Source organism: Macrobrachium rosenbergii, chromosome 12 (assembly GCF_040412425.1).
Source record: "Macrobrachium rosenbergii isolate ZJJX-2024 chromosome 12, ASM4041242v1, whole genome shotgun sequence".
Taxonomy (NCBI): Eukaryota; Metazoa; Arthropoda; class Malacostraca; order Decapoda; family Palaemonidae; genus Macrobrachium; species Macrobrachium rosenbergii.
Genome location: NC_089752.1, coordinates 64,902,638 through 64,922,819, shown reverse-complemented (window position 1 = coordinate 64,922,819; position 20,182 = coordinate 64,902,638). Strand labels below are relative to the sequence as shown.

General features: G+C 39.0%; 2 protein-coding genes across 2 annotated transcripts in view; one reads left to right on the top strand and one right to left on the bottom strand.

The window, feature by feature from the left end:
- Nucleotides 1-20,182, bottom strand: part of LOC136843705 (uncharacterized) — a 462,741-nt gene that overhangs the window by 263,555 nt on the left and 179,004 nt on the right. The window lies entirely within an intron of this gene.
- Nucleotides 10,935-20,182, top strand: part of LOC136844040 (alpha-2-macroglobulin-like protein 1) — a 28,120-nt gene continuing 18,872 nt past the window's right edge. Inside the window, exons 1-2 of the mRNA XM_067113055.1 lie at nt 10,935-11,174; nt 11,788-12,003. Coding sequence (XP_066969156.1) covers nt 10,935-11,174; nt 11,788-12,003 — 456 coding nt within the window. The remainder of the gene's footprint in view (nt 11,175-11,787; nt 12,004-20,182) is intronic.

Here is a 20,182-nt window from a genome sequence, read left to right as displayed (position 1 = left end):
CTGACTCCAAAAATTCTTCCATCACATCTTAAAGCATTGAAGCTATGAAATGCATATATGTATCCTTTAAAATTGTAGCAGCCATATTTTCTGAAATAGAGCTCTCGGCACCACATAAGAGCGTCTTGCTCTCCTTAACGGCAAACTAAAACAAAAGCATATGTATAAAACATAACAGATAGAGCTTATGCTCAATTAGCAATGTCTACTGCACTGCAGCTTTAAGGACTGCTCTCATGACGCACTTCCAAAGTCACTGGGTTTGAGTTCTTAGAGCCTTTACATGTAATCTTACAAACACGAATAAGCTTTACTACCCCCACAACAAGAATTATCAGTAAAATAGCTATTAAGACAATTAAAATTGTCGGCATAATATATTCCTGATACTGGAACATCACGGAATCATCAATGTCTTCCAACGGTGGAACAGTTATTGGCACCTTGGTTGTAGGCAAGGTCTAGAGAATACAAGGTCTTCTCACGGCTGACCCAAAATTGGGATCTAATGCGCAGGTAGAGGTTGTGACGTCACACGGTCTACTCACAGTCCTTAGTGATCTCTGACTGATCAGTTCGTTTACAAACAAACACTGTAGGCCTTGCTTCCACATATTTGGTATTGATATTGTCCGTAATAGCGGCCTTATATTTTTTTCTTTCTTGCTGCAATTTAGAGAGTTTAAGTGATATGAGCCAAATCTTGTGCAGTAAACGGGAACTTTGAAAATAGGAAAAAAATAGGGATCTAATTCTTCATAGATTTCCTATGGACGAAAAGTGTAGTGTCGCAAAAAGATGGAGTTATGATAAAGGCACAGATGCTTTATATGAACCTAGCTCAAAAGTGCAATGTGTAAAGATCAGACCTTGGAAACCGCTTATTCATTGTAATTTCGACACCGATATAACTAAAATTCTCCTATTTGAATTCATCATTAAGATAGCGAGAGTTGGATTTCCTATAGTTGGTATGGTTCATGACTTGGGGCAACAAATATAAGGTTATGGACTTCAGTAGGCAATGGCGTAACTAGGCTAATCCAACATTGTTAATCCTGCAGATTATTGCAGGGAAATACGTGTATTTGCCAATGCTCCTCACTTGATAAAACTCATCAGAAACACTTCACTTTCTTAGACCATGGATCTAGGTTATCGGACTGTAGGACTGCTTACATTGAGTCAGGGAACTAATTAAGAAAAGTAAAGGTGATCTAATGACAACTCGAAAACTATTTGAAAAGCATTCAAGTGTTACAGGTATGGAGGGTACGACAGTGAAATTAGCGTTACAGTTACTCTGCCACTCACAAAAATCTCAAACACTTCGGAGAAAAGGTCTGATTGTGGATAGGCACCGGGAGAGTGCAATCCAGTTCATTTGTCTTGTTGATAAGTGGTTTGATTTATTCAGTTCTGGAGTGCCTTTCGATAGAAAGTCTTCATGGAATGCTTACGGGCTAATCTTAGAAACCAAAACAAAACATTGCAAGAGATGATACACCTATCCAGAACAATGAAAAGTCTGGAAGGAAAAGGACTTTACCCTTTCCAAAAAGGCCTTGTGATACTTTGCAAATTTCTAACGAACTTGCCAGGGATGTTAGGTGAAATTTTGCAATATCATACATCTTGACTCATAGGTTGAATCGAGATGGACTGGAACACTTTTTTTGGCTGTATACGGTAAATGGGTGCATGTCATCAGCACCCATCACCTGTTGAATTTAAGCACCGAGTTTGAGCCCATCTCCTGGGAAAAGAGAGAACTCTATGAGGCGCAAAATACAATGTCAAAATTGTATTAGCGATAATATGACGGAGTCTCATTTTCTAACTTGATAACTAAAGAAAGCACTTCTTACGAGGCTGAAGAAACATCTCTTCAGAAAGCGTTAAGCTTATCGGCAGTATTGTTTCGTTTGCCAATGGAGGAATTGCAGGATGACAATGAAGACAAAACTGAAAAAAGGAGGCATGCAATATGTGGGTGGTTTTGTAGCCCGTAAGTTTCCCCCTGAGTATGACTTTCTAGGAACTAAAGAACCGAAGGGATGGCACAAGGATCGGCACTATAAGTAGAACAAATGAGAAGCTAATGAAACCTCGACCCGAATTTTTGGAGCATTTAAAATCGATGGAAAAGATATTTATTTGTTATCATTGTAAACATAACGAAAAAGTTGGTCACATAATTGTATAATTGTTAACCTTATGTATACATGTACTCGTATATGTATATTTGAGCGTGAGTTGTATATTAGAGTGAAAAGTGTTTTTTCGTTTTTAAGTTCCAGTTGTAATTATTTGGAAGAATACATGTACAGAAATGAATATGGTCAACATGGGCTTTGTTTCCCTAAAAGAATGAATCATAATTTTTAATATTAAAAAGAGTCAACGAGGAAACAGGAGAAAAGTTTTCCTATTTGTACAGAGCTTGGGCAGAGGAGAAAGCAAGTAGACCGCGTGACGTCACGTTTCTTAACTCCCATCTCCTTACCCGCGTTAATCCTACGCGTGAGAAGACCTTGTATTCTCTAGACCTTGGTTGTAGGTACCGCCACTACCAAATGCTCGTTATGCGTATGACGCATAATTATCTTCTCGGAACTGTTGAATACAGCACGGCTAAGTACGAGAAAGTCCGTAGACATCACACGGCATGCAGCATCAAACAGCTTGGATCCTCGAAGGACGAATGACGTCGACTTGTTGTTCTGGCACATCATTGTAACTGCACTCTTTGCAGAACGCGGCAGTTAGAGTACTGGTGGACTCGATGTGGTAATCTCGCAGGAACTGTCTAAAGTCACATTCTGTCGGAGTCTGTCCATGAACTAATGATAATTCACAACCACCCACAGACACAACTCGCAACTGAAAAACGCTACTGTCACACACACACTTCTCTCTAACTAAAGTACAACTTGTCTTACAATCAACTCCCGAACCTTGATATTGATCTCCCAAAATGAACATGGTCTCTAATCTATCCCATGTCACTACTGAGTCTCCCAAAAAGCACTCGAAAAAGGTCTAATAACAAAACTAAGAAAAGGTTTCATGTTACTGAACCAAAGACTACTAATGCGAAAGTCAAACACTCACAATGTGAACTAATTCCAAGTTTGTATCTCAGAATAATCACAGTCAACTCACTACTAAGCACAATAACTCTACGGAACTTACTCACGAAAAAAATTCTATCCAACAGAAAAAAAAAATACTCGAGAATCCTATCCAAACACTAAAAGGTATCATATCTCGTAAAAGACATGAAAGTTCTACTCCGGTTAGCAAATATTTCGCAACAAAATAGCAATTGACGTAATGGCAATCGCTCCCACGATCTTAACAACTACAACTACTCACAATACAGCTCCCTTCATTTTAAACAAAAGAAACTTAAAAAAAATCCAAATACTCAAATACGATCTCCCAACCCGAAAAAAAAGATCAGACTTGTTCGGTCCGATATACTAAGTACCTCCCAAAAAAAAAAATATCCCAAACAACACACATATTGCGTCAGATGATGAAACACATCATAACACCATAACACACTAACACACGGGTCAAATCTCGTATGAAATTAGCCCATGTCTCAACTTCTAAAATCATTCGAAAACAAATGATTAAGAACTTCAACATCTAAAATGAACAAGAGAAAAAAAAAAATAAATATCTTATATATACAAACATCAACCCATTTATCCCTCTAACTATATACAAACGTTCCATTACATGACTATATACAAATGTTCCATTACATCCCAACTTTCTTTAACTTCGAAATATGGGTCAATTTCGTCACTCCAGTGTTTACATCTTTAACTACAAATCTATTCCCTCTTTTGATCTCTACAATCTCAAAAGGTCCGTGGAACTTCGGACTTAACTTATAATTCAGATCATTCCGAACATTCACTTTAACAAACACTCTATCACCCATCGAAAAAGCTACTCCCCTCGATTTCGCGTTACTTTTCTCTACCATTGCACGCGAACTAAGTTCAAGTTCTTTACTGATACGTGCAAATCTTTCTCTCGCTGTATTTATCAACGAAGTGACCGTAACATCACCCTGAACTCGCTCTGGTAACAAATCAAAAGGTCCTTTCAACTTGTATCCATACAAAGCTTCTGCTGGAGATATCTTAATTGTGTCATTCAACATAGTATTGATACTATATCGCACTTCATCCAAAGATCTGTCCCAATGTGTATCGGAACTTGCATCATGTGGAATTCTCCTGTCATATCTAGAAAAACCTCCCCGTGACTTCCCTGAATAATCTCTACTCTTTGTGGCTGGGCAAAATCTCCATCCATGATCTGAAGATTTGCAAACTGAACAATATCTCACTCTGCAATTTAATTTACTATGTCCTAGTTTATCACAATTAAAACAACGTATCGTTGTGACTGATCTCTCTGGAATTTTCTTCGATTCTACTCGTGCACATGTCTTCGCTGTTGCATCATTTCCCGAATGCGAGCGACTATCATTATTCTGTGGTTTGGAAACCGCAGCTGATATCTTTGCACCTCCTGTACAAAACTACTGTCCAGTGTCGGGCATTTTGCTAGATTTTTGTTAATCTGTGCAAACAAAAGGATTCATCTGTATCCTGATCAATTCTCTTATCAAAACTATCTACAATTACATCTGGGACCGACGTTAAAAGGCAAGCAAAGTGTAACAATCTTTCAAAATTATCTAAGGAGATATTATTTCCAGTTACCCATGGAGAGCCTATTATAGATTTCTTTAACTCAACTACTGCATCGAATAAATTCGCACTGTATGTGACTAGTGAATCATTGCCCTTCTTTATTTTGAGAAACTCTCGCAAATTCCGAACTGCGCATTCACGTTGAACTCCGCCATAAGTAGCTCGTAGAAATTTCTGCAGTTCATTCCAAGTTTTACACCTTCTGAACCCGAAACTGAGTGCTCGTTTCCCAATATCTCCTTTATCTAAGTCCAGAAATGATTTAGCCTCTGTTAAAGCTTCAGCGCCATTTGTAATTTTCTCGGAATTCAGATAATTGTTCACTGACTCAATGAAAGTTTCTATATTTTGGGTTGGCTTCCCGTCAACTAACCCTTTAAAATTACTAATTCCCGCGCTAACGCTCGTCACTTTATGCACTACAACTGATTGGGATGTGCTTGCTGCATCGTCCGTCATTTTGCGAGTGATCACACGCCCTGAGCGTAACAACATAAAAAAGAAACCAAAAAGGAACACTAGAGAAAGGTAAAAGTTACCCCCTCTAAAAGAAGAACAGAAAACGGAGTTCTGCGCAACTTACGAGAATGGGGTACTTACCAATTTGAAACAGAAAACGGAGCACCTATCTCTCTACTTCTAACCTGTGACGTCACCCACTCGAAGACGAAGCAAAAAAAAACCAGCGCGATTCTTGTTGAATCATCATTTGCGTAATTAACTCACAATCGCCACTATTCACACTTATTTGGGTATTTTGTTAACCCCAAAATTGCTCTAGAGATCATCCAGATCTATTTCACAACTCCCCACTCCCAGTACTCGAATAGAAACGGAAAAAAAAAAGTTCCCCGTATTAGCGCGTAATCACCCGTGTACACACGTAATCACGACCCACTCAGTCATTCAACACTGACTCGTCGCCTTAGCTCTTAGGTGAAGTCGCCTATGCCTTGGGCATCAACGTTACCAATTAGTCTATTAGTAATCTCCCTCTTTCGCCACTATTTAAAGACATTAAAATCATGAGGTACGCTGCCACCATTTAACTCTGTTACAAGAAAACAGAATTAACACTTTTTGAAAGTGTACGTAACGTGCTCTAACGGTCTTCTTAAGGAAAAAGGCGTAAAAAGGTTCGCTCATGATAACACTTGCATCCTTTTTCTCCCTCTCTCTCTCTCTCTCTTTCTCTCTCTCACCGTGTATCGCCTCTCTCTCTCTCTCTCATCGTTTTCCGAAGTTCACCCACCCTCTCTCACTCATTCTCACCAAAGCAATTAAATGGACTATTTAAAGAAACGCAATAGTTTCTACAAAAATAAGTTTATTATTCAAATAACCCAACAAGAAATTAATAAAACAAAGCAAAGATTAAAATGCATAATAAATGAATTATCGAGTCAGATAACTAAACTCTAAACTGTAAAACACTTCTGAAAATATCCAAACTCACACATACTCCCCAAATCAATAACTAAAGTCATGTCAAAAAAACAGTCTACCACATGTTATTCGAACCAGTCCACACTGTCCACAGACATCTGTCGAAAGAATTAAACATGGTAGAAAACTCCCAAAAATATATGAAATGCAAAACACAATAATGGAAAGTGTAAAATGCATAGCCAAGATATGGCAAACGTAACATAACAAAATAATAATATAAAAGAGGTATGAATATTCATATTAAATCTCCCACACCAGTTCAAAAGTTCATAATGATTAGAAAATCATGGTAAAAATCACAAGTTCAATTTTCTCCCATAAAAACAGAGATTTCAAACTCTACCTTATCTGCCGATTTCAAAGCCTGGATCCTCTCCAAAGCTCCGTCTAGACAACTGCAGTTCTATCACGTTAATGAACGATCAAACTCACTTTTAGGGCAGATTTTGGCATAATCTAGATCAAATTAACGCACGTACTCACGAATATACATAACACTTCGGAGATCACCTGACTGGCAATATTGCTGAGGTTCTCACGCAGATAGCTGAGGAATCAAACTATTTGCTGAACACAAAGATTTTACATCGAGTCTCTCGACCTAGTTCCATCTGACTCCAAAAATTCTTCCATCACATCTTAAAGCATTGAAGCTATGAAATGCATATATGTATCCTTTAAAATTGTAGCAGCCATATTTTCTGAAATACATGAATCTGTGCACTATGGAGAAACTGATCACTTGAGTTACTTAAATTAATTTGCCCTTAATTTACACTGTGGAGGGAATATTTTAATACTAATCACAGAATTGAATTCGGCTGGTTTCAAAGCAAGTCATGGGGCGATTCACGGGCTGTTCGGAGCGTAGGTTGACTTAACAAAAGGGCTGCGTTTTAGGAGGATGAAAACTGAGATTTGGAGAAATGAAAAAGGAAGGAATTTCACGGAGAGAAAGGAGCTGGCTTATTGACTAATTGTGGTCAACATACCTGGGGCCTGTAGATGCTTTGCGCAGAACAATTAAGGCTTGGCAGATCAATGTGGTTAGTTTTCACCAGCGGAAGGAAGGAAAATTTGCTTGTGTGTCTTGAGTGGTGGTTGTGAGCGGAATACGGCATCTGAGGAAGCCAGGGCGCTCCTTCCAGATTGTTTTGCTTCAAAGTGTAGACCTAGGTCGATCTACAAAAAGTCATACAGCCAGCAAAAGAGTGGAGAAAATTGGGTCTTATGATTAAGTACTTAAAGGTTAAGTTCCTATCTATCTCACAGCCTGGATTCACCTCCCAACCCTTACGGACTCGTCGCTCCTACATATCACATGATGGGGGTGAAGGGGGGTCAGCTGAGGTGGGGCTTTCTGCTACATGAGATAAAACAAGGCGCTAACTGTCCTCCTTAGTTCAAAATACGCTTGGTCTACCTTGCCCGCCATGTTTTCTTGGCCCAGCAGTCAAATGAAAGGTGAAATTATTCCTTGAATAAGTTAATTCCTAGCTGCCTGACGAGGGAGGAATGTAAATCTTTAATAATATATATACATTATATATATATATATATATATATATATATATATATATATATATATATATATATATATATATATATATATATATATATATATATATATATATACATACATACATACATACATACATACATACATACACACACACACATATATATATGTGTGTATATATATATATATATATATATATATATATATATATATATATATATATATATATATATATATTATTGACCCTCTTCTTAGACCGATTCTAAGTTAGAGTGGACCGAGAGCATTGTGCATTCATTGTTAAAGGAACTTGTTTATTTCACTTAAAAGACAGTTAATTCTTCAAGGTTTCTGACAGACATAATTATGTCGTATGGTTTTTTCTTTATTGCCCCTATGAATATAAACTTCCATCGTTTTTTATGCTGCTGAGTCGGCTGGACTCGAGACTGAAATACACTGAGTCCAAATTTGGACTTGTAAAAAACTGTATGAGAGATGTAAAAATCGAAGTTCCTTCAATTACCGAGATGTGGGCTACACTTTCACACTGTGCGAGCCGCCTGTGTTCATTTCTCTCTGACTCTGTCTCCTTCTCCTTCTTTCTCCCTTTTATAGTGTTTTAATGATGACGTTTGTTTCGATATAGTTTATGAGGTGTGTCGACTATGTCACTGTTCACCATCTCTAACTTGCTTCATTATTTACTATTCTGTTCACCATTTTCTTTCGCCATCGAGTTCACGGCAGGCGGTGTGCAAAGTGTTTTCATAACCTTTCAACTTCGCCTTTGTGCTTTTGAATGCTGACTTCAACTTGTCATTACCCGGCTAATAAATTTTTGCTCTGTCTTAGTGACTGATCAACGCTACCCATTTCCTCTCTCTCTCAACTTTTCTGACTCATATACTCGTCTCACTCTTTATGATATTCTCACTAATAATTTCTATAGTACATATATATATATATATATATATATATATATATATATATATATATATATATATATATATATATATATATATCTTCTTCTTCTTCATCTTTTAACGTGCTTTTTTTCCCATTTTTGTATGGGGTAAGCACGATGCCTTCTTTGAAAGACTTTTGATTTGGCTTTGGGGTAGACCTGTAGTCTCGATCGGCTGCCCTGCCTGACATCGCTTAGACCCCGGTAGCGTATGTTTCATGTATCATACCCGACCCAACGCCCTTTCTTCCCAGCAGCGAGAAGTTGTTGCGCCGGTAGGGCGAGAGTTCGAGACGTGTGAGATGTTTGTTATGTTTTTAGAAGGTGTTGTAGTGGCTTTGTTTTGTGTGTGTATTTAGTCTGTAACACCCATTTGCTTTTTAAGCAAACCTATCCGTTGATTACATATATAATCTCAGGATGTCTCTACACGGATAGCAAAGTGTCTGCCTCTCTAATCAGTCGGCTGGGTTTGAACCCGTGCCACAGACCTCTCTGATCCGAAGCTGCTACTGTAACCGACTGAGCCATCGAGGCTCCTTATATATATATATATATATATATATATATATATATATATATATATATATATATATATATATATATATATATATATATATATATATATATATATATATATATATATATATATATATATATATATATATATATATATATATATATATATATATATATATATATATATATATATATATATATATATATAATTTATATATATATATATATATATATATATATATATATATATATATATATATGCGTGTGTGTATGTGTGTGTGTGTGTGTGCGTGTGTGTGCGTTTGAAGAAACAGGTTTTCATGATTGTCATGTGAGTTTATATAGGCCTGTTCTTTAGATGAATATTACTAAAGCAATGTTTTAACAGTAACTCAACTACTTTCATTCAGGTGGATGAGAATCTTCTCATTGTATGCAAAAACTGGCTGCTGTCTCTCCAAACCGAAGACGGGTGCTTCAGTTCTGTCGGTTATGTGATTCATAAGGATATGCAGGTCAGTCTGTTATACTAATTTGCTCGCGATTTCTGTGAAACTACTCGTACTCATTTATGGCCTTCAGACTTCTCATTCATTTCATCCAATTATTTTGCCACATTGAGCGCTGAATGGCCTTAGGGTACGGCCGCAGTGCACTCGGCGAGCTGCGACGTAGCGTCTAGCGTCGAGCGGCAACGATAGCGTCAGTGTTGCAAGTCCACACTGGAGCTGGAGCCACTGAAGACGCGCGACGCGTTGGTCGAAGCTGATCATCAGCGGAGACATGTCACCATCAGATTTGTTACGAAAATTGTCTTTATTTGTAAATACCTCCCTCAAATTAGATGAAATAACAGTAAAAAAAAAAGTTTGGATGCATGATTTTAACAAAAGAATGTAACGGGGTGAATTTTATAATCTAAATAAACAGTCTCGAATGCACGATGACAAATTTTATGAATATTTGCTTATGAGGCAAGGATCGTTCGATTTATTGCTCAGCAAACATAAACAGAGGCTGAATAAGCCTGTAACAAACTTTAAAGGAAGACGCTCGGAACTCCTCTTTTTTTATTTATTTATTTTTTTTTTACGTGCTCCATCGTGTGCGACGAGCGGCGAGGTTTAGCAAGGAGTCAGATCGCCTCCTGTCCTCCAAAGTGGCCACCCACGTGAGAATTCTGAAGTTTCATAATTAGAGGCAAGTCGCGCCGCTCAAGCCGCGACGCACGCCGCTTGCTTGCAGTGACAGTACCCTTACGTAAATCTATCCAACCATAATTGTATGGCCCGTAACATACGTGTACTCTGTTACTTGACTGTGATAATTTAGTTATTTCATTTTTTTTTTTTTTTTTTTTTTTGCTATGTTTGGAATGAAAGATCTCTTATGCTTCTAACACAAGAATTAGAAAGAAAAAGACAAACATGATTAACAGAATATATTATCATCCACCGTGTATTCTCAGCTTATAACAGAATACAGAATATTGCATTTTTTATATTTTAGTCTGTATAGGAACTGTGTTAATTTTCCATGGGAAAAAATATTTTTTAAAAGATAATACTGGTAATTTCAGGGAGGAGTTGGTGATTCAGAAGCGTCGCTTGCACCTCTCACAGCCTATGTTCTCATATCTCTTCTTGAAGGGAATTTAACAGAGGACGTCCAAGTTATAGCAAACGCTGTCACTTGCATCAGGGTCACCACAACCAACAACACATACATTAAGGCCCTCATGGCATATGCTCTCTCCTTGGCGGATGACAGCAACGCTGCAACGCTGATTTCAGATGTGTATAACAGTTTGACAACAGGAAGTTCAGGTTTGTCTCAAGCACTGACAGTTGAGGCTGCGGGCTATCTCCTTCTGGCTATGCTCAAGGAAAATCCAAGTGCATACTCTACCTGGGCACTTGATATTACTAAGCTTATATCAACTTATTGCAATGGACAAGGGGGCTTCGTCTCTACACAGGTTAGTTCTCTTGGTTAAAGTGTCGATTATCGAAAACAGAGGGATGTGTAGTTGACTGTGTAGTTTTCATGACTGGTCTCTGAGCCAACACTTGCTGACGTGCAATCAAATACAGGAATTAGCTAAAAGTCTCTATGAACTAAGAACAAGAAAAACTTTGTTTGCTACTTTCATATTAATAAATTACTGTAATGAATCGTGACATCATTACCGATTCCATTTTGGATATCCTAGTAAAAGAAACCACATCCGATGACTTCTTCATTTACAACGAATTTAATTTTCATCTGTCCATCAGTTTTCCTCTGAGTTTCTCGCAACTCTGGCAGCTCTTTGCTGAAAATGTTCAACTTTCTAAATTTGTAAACCTAGAATATTTTGTAAAGAGTATAAACAGTAAGTATGATAAAGCAATTTCCATCACATTAGTTCATTAAAAAATCAATACCTATATACATTTTCCAAACTTTTTTAATTTAATCTTCTTTTCAACAGTCATAAAGGATTCAGCAATATCACTAAAATTCAATGCTGTACTGACCTCCCTACTGATAGAATTGAATCATGGTTGATTCAGGGAAAGGACTCTCACTAATAATCTGATTTTTGACAGGACACAGTGGTTGCTTTGCAGTCTTTTGCAACCTTTAGTGAAGTTATCCCAGTGTCTGATGCAGCATTGAAGTTATCAGTAAACGCTGCAAGTCAGTCGTTTGATATTGTTATAAATTCAGAGAACCGTCTTGTACTTCATACCAGCTACGTCACAAGCACTCCACCTTTTGATGTTACAGTGGTAGCATCTGGGAATGGCTGCGCTCTCGTCACGGTAAGTTTTCATGGTAGTAAATGCTCACACGTACACACACACGTTATCTATCTATTTATCTGTCTATCTATATATATATATATATATATATATATATATTATTATGATTAGCAAGAATTCGCTAGCAAGTTGTTCCCCCCCCTTTTGTTGTTTGTTGTATTGTTGTTTCATTTACTGCCAGCCGCCCGATCGATAGACCATCTGTCTATCGGCTTAGCACGGTCAGAATACAAGGGTTTAAGAGATTAAAAGCCACTCCTTTTCGAAGATCCTTCTTCAAGGCAAAGTGATCTCTCTGGTGGGTTTTTCTTACAGGCATATTCCCCTGAGGACATCAGCTGGAAGATGATTCAAAAAACCCCCACATGTTGGAAGTGCCCCCAGCTCCATAGGAGGAGATAAAAGGAGAGAACACAAGGCCTCTCTCTCACACACGCGGGGTGGAAGTCAGGGAGAAGAAGGACCCACCTACCTGCCCTTGGTAGTGTCTTTAGCTAACCACGTGGCCCTTTTCCAAGTATACGTTCTCCTCGTGCCCTTCGACGGCAAGCCACGTGCGCGCTTTACTATTTACCTGCCGGATGCCCCCTCAAGAATCGCCCGGCCCTTCGTGAAATTCCCACGCGTCGCCCTTCTTCGAGAAGTCCCCATCGCCGTGCCCTTGCATCCTAACACGTGGAAGAAATCGCCCTCGGAAATCGCAAGTCATCCACGGACCACATTTCTACGTTGGAAACACACCTGTCTTATGGTAATGTGCTATGGAAAACCACCATTCAGTCACGCTTTGTCCTTGTAACATTTATTTGAATTGAGCGCCATTAATCAAAGACTCCCTGGTCTAATGTCCGTGCGCCTCTTGCATCGGCAGTATTAAGTCTTTATTACTCCCTCAAATTCCTTTGGCACCCTCAGTGCAGCCTCGAATTCATTATTCCTTTGTCTATTTCATTACTGGCGTATAATGTGCATATCTCTCATTTCAGAGGGACCCTATTTCGTGGAAGCTTCTCGGACTGTGTCTGGAATCCCCCAGTTTCATTCAATCCCGTAGGAATCCCCTTCAGGATCAGAAATCTACTTGAGTTCCTCTTTCCCGTACTGATGTCATTTATGTAAATACACTCCTTTAAATCTGGCCACGTGTTTTACGTAATATTTCCCTCAGTAACAAGAGCCCTATGCTCGTATGAAATTCTCCTTTGTTTTCCTCTTTTTACGTTTTCCTGTCAGAATCACAAGGCTAAATTACCTTAAATCGTTGCTACCTGTCTCACGGAGAATATCTCAAACTAAAACCACAGGAAAAATGTAAATATATATATATATATATATATATATATATATATATATATATATATATATATATATATATATATATACTGTATGCATACATACTAGTAGATGCTCACTATCACTCCCATTAGCCAGTTCCCATATCCGTACCATACCCATATATGTATCATACCCATTCCCATATCTGCATCATGCCCATACCCATATCTATACCATACCCCTACTCATACCTATACCCATACCCATAGCCATTCCAAACCCATACCCATATCCATATCCATACCATACCTATAACCATACCCTTCATGTTACAAACTTGATAAGTTCTCCGTTCATATTCCACCCTTAATAAGTTCCCCTTTATGCTCCACCCTTAATAAGTTCCCCATTCATACTCCACCCTTAATAAGTTTCCCCTTCATGTTCCACCCTTAATAAGTTCCCCCCCCCCTTCATGTTCAACCCTTAATAAGTTTTCCCTTCAAGTTCCATCCTTAATAAGTTTCCCATTCAAGTTCCACCCTCACGTTCTCCTTTCAAATTCCACCCTTAATAAGTTCCCCCTTCATGTTCCACCCTTAATAAGTTCCCCTTCATTTTTCACCCTTACATTTTCCCTTCATATTCCACCCTTAATAAGTTCCCGCTTCCTGTTCCACCCTTAATAAGTTTCCCATTCATGTTCCACCCTTACATTCTCCCTTCATATTCCACCCTTAATAAGTTCCCCCTCCATGCTCCACCCTTAAGTTTCCCATTCATGTTCCACCCTTACGTTCTCCCTTCATATTCCACGCTTAATAAGTTCCCCTTCATGTTCCACCCTTAATAAGTTTCCCATTCATGTTCCACCCTTACGTTCTCCCTTCATATTCCACCCTTAATAAGCTCCCCCTTCATGTTCACCCTTAATAAGTTTCCCATTCATGTTCCACCCTTACGTTCTCCCTACATATTCCATCCTTAATACGTTCCCCTTCATGTTCCACCCCCAATAAGTTCCCCCCTCACGTTCCACCCTTAATAAGTTCCCCCTTCATGTTCCACCTTTAACAAGTTCCCCCTCCATGTTCCACCCTTAATAAGTTTTCTCTTCATGTTCCTCCCTTCATAAGTTCTCCCTTCATGTTCCACCCATAATAATTTTTCCCTTCATGTTCCACCCTTAATGAGTTTCCCATTCATGTTCCACCCTTACGTTCTCCCATCATATTCCACCCTTAATAAATTGCCCTTCATGTTCCACCCTTAATAAGTTCCCACTTCATGTTCCACCCTTAATAAGTTCCCCCTTCATGTTCCACCCTTAATAAGTTCTCACTTCATGTTCCTCCCTTAATAAGTTCCACTTCAATTTACACCCTTAATAAGTCCCCTTCATGTTCCGCCCTTAATAAGTTCCCCTTCATCTTCCACCCTTAATAAGTTCTCCCTTCATGTTCCAACCTTAAAAAGTTCCCCTTCATGTTCCATCCTTAATAAGTTCTCCCTTCATCTTCCACCCTTAATAAGTTCCCCTTCATACTTCACCCTTAATAAGTTTCCCCTTCATGTTACACCCTTAATAAGTTCCCCCCTTCATGTTCAACCCTTAATAAGTTTTCCCTTCATGTTCCATCCTTAATAAGTTTCCCATTCAAGTTCCACCCTCACGTTCTCCCTTCAAATTCCACCCCTAATAAGTTCCCCTTCATGTTCCACCCTTAATAAGTTCCCCCTTCATTTTTCACCCTTGCATTTTCCCTTCATATTCCACCCTTAATAAGTTCCCCCTTCATGCTCCACCCTTAATAAGTTTCCCATTCATGTTCCACCCTTACATTCTCCATTCATATTCCACCCTTAATAAGTTCCACTTCATGTTCCACCCTTAATAAGTTTCCCATTCATGTTCCACCCTTATGATCTCACTTCATATTCCACCCTTAATAAGTTCCCCCTTCATGTTCCACCCTTAATAAGTTTCCCATTCATGTTCCACCCTTACGTTCTCCCTTTATATTCCACCCTTAATAAGTTCCCCTTCATGTTCCACCGTTAATAAGTTTCCCATTCATGTTCCACCCTTACGTTCTCCCTACATATTCCATCCTTAAGTTCCCCCTTCATGTTCCACCCTTAAAAAGTTTTCCATTCATGTTCCTCCTTTCATAAGTTCTCCCTTCATGTTCCACCCATAATAATTTTTCCCTTCATGTTCCACCCTTAATGAGTTTCCCATTCATGTTCCACCCTTACGTTCTCCCATCATATTCCACCCTTAATAAACTGCCCTTCATTTTCCACCCTTAGTAAGTTCCCACTTCATGTTCCACCCTTAATAAGTTCCCCCTTCATGTTCCACCCTTAATAAGTTCTCCCTTCATGTTCCTCCCTTAATAAGTTCCACTTCATGTTACACCCTTAATAAGTTCCCTTCATGTTCCGCCCTTAATAAGTTCCCCTTCATCTTCCACCCTTAATAAGTTCTCCCTTCATGTTCCAACCTTAAAAAGTTCCCCCTTCATGTTCCATCCTTAATAAGTTCTCCCTTCATCTTCCACCTTTAATAAGTTCTCCCTTCATCTTCACCCTTAATAAGTTTAACCTTCATGTTCCACCCTTAATAAGTTCCCCCCTTCATGTTCAACCCTTAATAAGTTTTCCCTTCATGTTCCATCCTTAATAAGTTTTCCATTCAAGTTCCACCCTCACGTTCTCCCTTCAAATTCCACCCCTAATAAGTTCCCCTTCATGTTTCACCCTTAATAAGTTCCTCCTTCATTTTTCACCCTTACATTTTCCCTTCATATTCCACCCTTAATAAGTTCCCCCTTCATGTTCCAACCTTAATAAGTTTCCCATTCGTGTTCCACCCTTACATTCTCCCTTCATATTCCACCCTTAATAAGTTCCCCCTTCATGTTCCACCCTTAATAAGTTTCCCATTCATGTTCCATCCTTATGTTCTCACTTCATATTCCACCCTTAATAAGTTCCCCATTAATGTTCCACCCTTAATAAGTTTCCCATTCATGTTCCACCCTTACGTTCTCCCTACATATTCCATCCTTAAGTTCCCCCTTCATGTTCCACCCTTAATAAGTTTTCCCTTCATGTTCCTCCCTTCATAAGTTCTCCCTTCATGTTCCACCCATAATAATTTTTCCCTTCATGTTCCACCCTTCATGAGTTTCCCTTTTATGTTCCACCCTTACGTTCTCCCTTCATACTCCACCCTTAATAAATTGCCCTTCATGTTCCACCTTTAATAAGTTCCCACTTCATTTTCCACCCTTAATAAGTTCCCCCTTCATGTTCCACCCTTAATAAGTTCTCACTTCATGTTCCTCCCTTAATAAGATCCACTTCATGTTACACCCTTAATAAGTTCCCTTCACGTTCTGCCCTTAATAAGTTCCCCTTCATCTTCCACCCTTAATAAGTTCTCCCTTTATGTTCCAACCTTAAAAAGTTCCCCCTTCATGTTCCATCCTTAATAAGTTCTTCCTTCATGTTCCATCCTTAATAAGTTCTCCCTTCATGTTCCACCCTTAATAAGTTCCGGCTTCATGTCCCACCCTTAATAAGTTCCCCTTCATGTTCCACCCTTAATAAGTTCCCACTTCATATTCTACCCTTAATAAGTTCCCACTTCAGGTTACACCCTTAATAAGTTCCCCCTTCATGTTCCATACTTAATAAGTTCCCCCTTCAAGTTCCACCCTTAACAAGTTCCCCCTTCATGTTCCACCCTTAATAAGTTTGCCCTTCATGTTCCATCCTTAATAAGTTCTCCCTTCATGTTCCACTCTTAATAAGTTCCCCCTTCATGTTCCACCCTTAATAAGTTCCCACTTCATGTTCCACCCTTAATAAGTTCCCACTCCATGTTCCACCCTTAATAAGTTCCCCCTTCATGTTCCACCCTTAATAAGTTCTCCCTTCATGTTCCACCCTGAATAAGTTTCCCCTTCATGTTCCACTCTTAATAAATTCCCACTTCATGCTCCACACTTAATAAGTTCCCACTTCATGTTCCACCCTTAATTAGTTCCCACTTCATGTTCCACCCTTAATAAGTTTCCCCTCCATGTTCCACCCTTAATTAGTTCCCCCTTCATGGTCCACCTGAATAAGTTCTCCCTTCAAGTTACACCCTTAATAAGTTCCCCCTTCATGTTCCACCCTTAATAAATTCCCCATTCATGTTCCACCCTTAATAAGTTCCCACTTCATGTTGCACCCTTAATAAGTTCTCCCTTCATGTTCCACCCTTAATAAGTTCTCCCTTCTTGTTCCACCCTTAATAAGTTGTGCCTTCATGTTCCACCCTTAATAAGTTCCCACTTCATGTTCCACCCTTAATAAGTTCTCCCTTCATGTTCCTCCCTTAATAAGTTCCCCCTTCATGTTCCACCCTTAACAAGTTCCCCCTTCATGTTCCACCTTTAATAAGAGTTCCCTTCATGTTCCACCCTCATGTTCTCCCTTCATGTTCCACCATTAATAAGTACCCCCTTCATGTTCCATCCTTAATATGTTCCCCTTAATGTTCCACCCTTAATAAGTTCCCAATTGATGTGCTACCCTTAGTTCTTCCTTCATGTTAAATCCTTAAAAAGTTCCTTCTGTGTGTTCATGTTCCACCCTCAATTTCTCCCTTCATGTTCCATGCTTAATAAGTTCCCCCTTCATGTTCCACCCTTAATATTTTCCCGCTTCATGTTCGCTCCCCTTAATAAGTTCCACATTCATGTTTCACCCTTAAGTTCTCCCTTCATATTCCACTCTTAATAAGTTCCCATTTCATGTTCCACCCTTAATAAGTTCTCTCTTCATGTTCCACCCTTAATAAGTTCTCCCTTCATGTTCCACCCTCAAGTTCTCCCTTAATGGTCCACTCTTAATAAGTTCCCCCTTCATGGTCCATCTTTAATATGTTCCTGCTTCATGTTCCACCATAACTTCCCAATTCATGTTCCACCCTTAAGTTCTACCTTCATTTTCCATCCTTAATAACTTCCCTATTCATGTTCCACCCTAAATAAGTTCTCCCTTCAGGTTCCACACTTAATAAGTTATCCCTTCATGTTCCACCATAAATGATTTCCCCGTTTATGTTCCACCCTGAAGTTCTCCCTTCATGGTCCACCCTTAGTAAGTTTCCCTTCATGTTCCACCCTTAATACATCCCCCTCTTCATGTTCCAACCTTAATAAGTTATCCATTCATGTTTCACCATTAAGTTCTCCCTTCAAGTTCCACCCTTGATAATTTCCCTCTTCATATTCTACCTTTAATAAGTTCCCCTTTATATTCCACCCTTAATAAGTTCCTCCTTCATGTTCCACCCTTAATACGTTCCCTCATCATGTTCCACCCTTAATAAGTTCCGTAATCATGTTCCACCCTTAATAAGTTCCCCTTTATATTCCGCCTTTATTAAGTTCCCCTTCATGTTCCACACTTGATAAGTTCTCCCTTCATGTTCCATCTTTAATGAGTTACCCCTTCCTGTTCCACCCTCAAGTGCACCCTTGATGTTCCACCATTAACAAATTCCCCTTCATTTTCCACCCTTAATAAAATAAAAAAAAGTTGAGTATACCTTAGTTTTACAAGACTACTGAGCTGATTAAGAGCTCTCCTAGGGCTGGCCCGAAGGATTAGAGTTATTTTACGTGGCTAAGAACCAATTGGTTACCTAGCAACGGGACCTACAGCTTACCGTGGAATCCGAACCACATTAGAGCGAGAAATGAATTTCTATCACCAGAAATTGGAGACACGAACTCGGGCCCACCTTAATACATTGCCCTTTATGTTATAATTTTAATAAGTTCCCCTTTCATGTTCAACCCTTAATATGTTCTCCCTTCATGTTCCACACTTAATAACTTCCCCTTCATGTTCCATCCTTAAGTTCTCCCTAAATGTTCCACCCTTAATAAGTTCCCCTTTATGTTCCACCCTTGATAAGTTCCATTTCTTCCACCCTTAATAAATTGCCATTTTATATTCCACTCTTAATAATTTCCCTTTTATGTTCAACCCTTAATATATTCCCTCTTCATGTTCCACACTTAATATGTTCCGGTTCATGTTCCACCCTTATGTTACCCTTCATGTTAAACCCATAATAAGCTCCCCTTCTTGTTCCACCCTTAATAAGTTCCCACTTCATGTTGAACCCTTAATAAGTTCCCTTCATGTTCCACCCTTAATAAGTTTCCCTTCATGTTCCACCCTTAATAGGGTTCCCTTCATGTTCCACCCTTAATAAGTTCCCCTTTATGTTCCAACCATACTAAGTTCCCCTTCACGTCCCATCCTTATCAAGTTCCCCTTCATGTTCTAACCTTAATAAGTTCCACTTCATGTTCCAACCTTTAAGCTCCCCTTCATGTTCCACCCTTAATGAGCTCCCCTTCAAATTATTCCAACCTTAATAAGTTTCCCTTCATATTCCAACCTTAATAACTTCCCTTTCATGTCCCATCCTAAATAAATTCTCCACCATGTTCCATCCTTAATAAGTTCCACTTCATCTTCCAACCTAAATAAGTCCCGCTTCATGTTCCATCCTTAATAAGCTCTCCTTCATGTTCCATCCTTAATAAGTTCCCCCTTCGTGTTCCACCCTTAATAAGTTCCCCTTCATGTTCCATCCTTAATAAGTTCCCCCTTCATGTTCCATCATTAATAAGTTCCCCCTTCATGTTCCATCATTAATAAGTTTCCCCTTTAAGTTTCATCCTTAATAATTTCCCCCTTCATGTTCCAACCTTAATAAGTTCCCCCTTCATGTTCCACCCTTAATAAGTTCCCCTTCATGTTCCACCCTTAATAAGTTCACCCTTCATGTTTCATTCTTAAATAGCTCCCCTTCATATTCCAACTT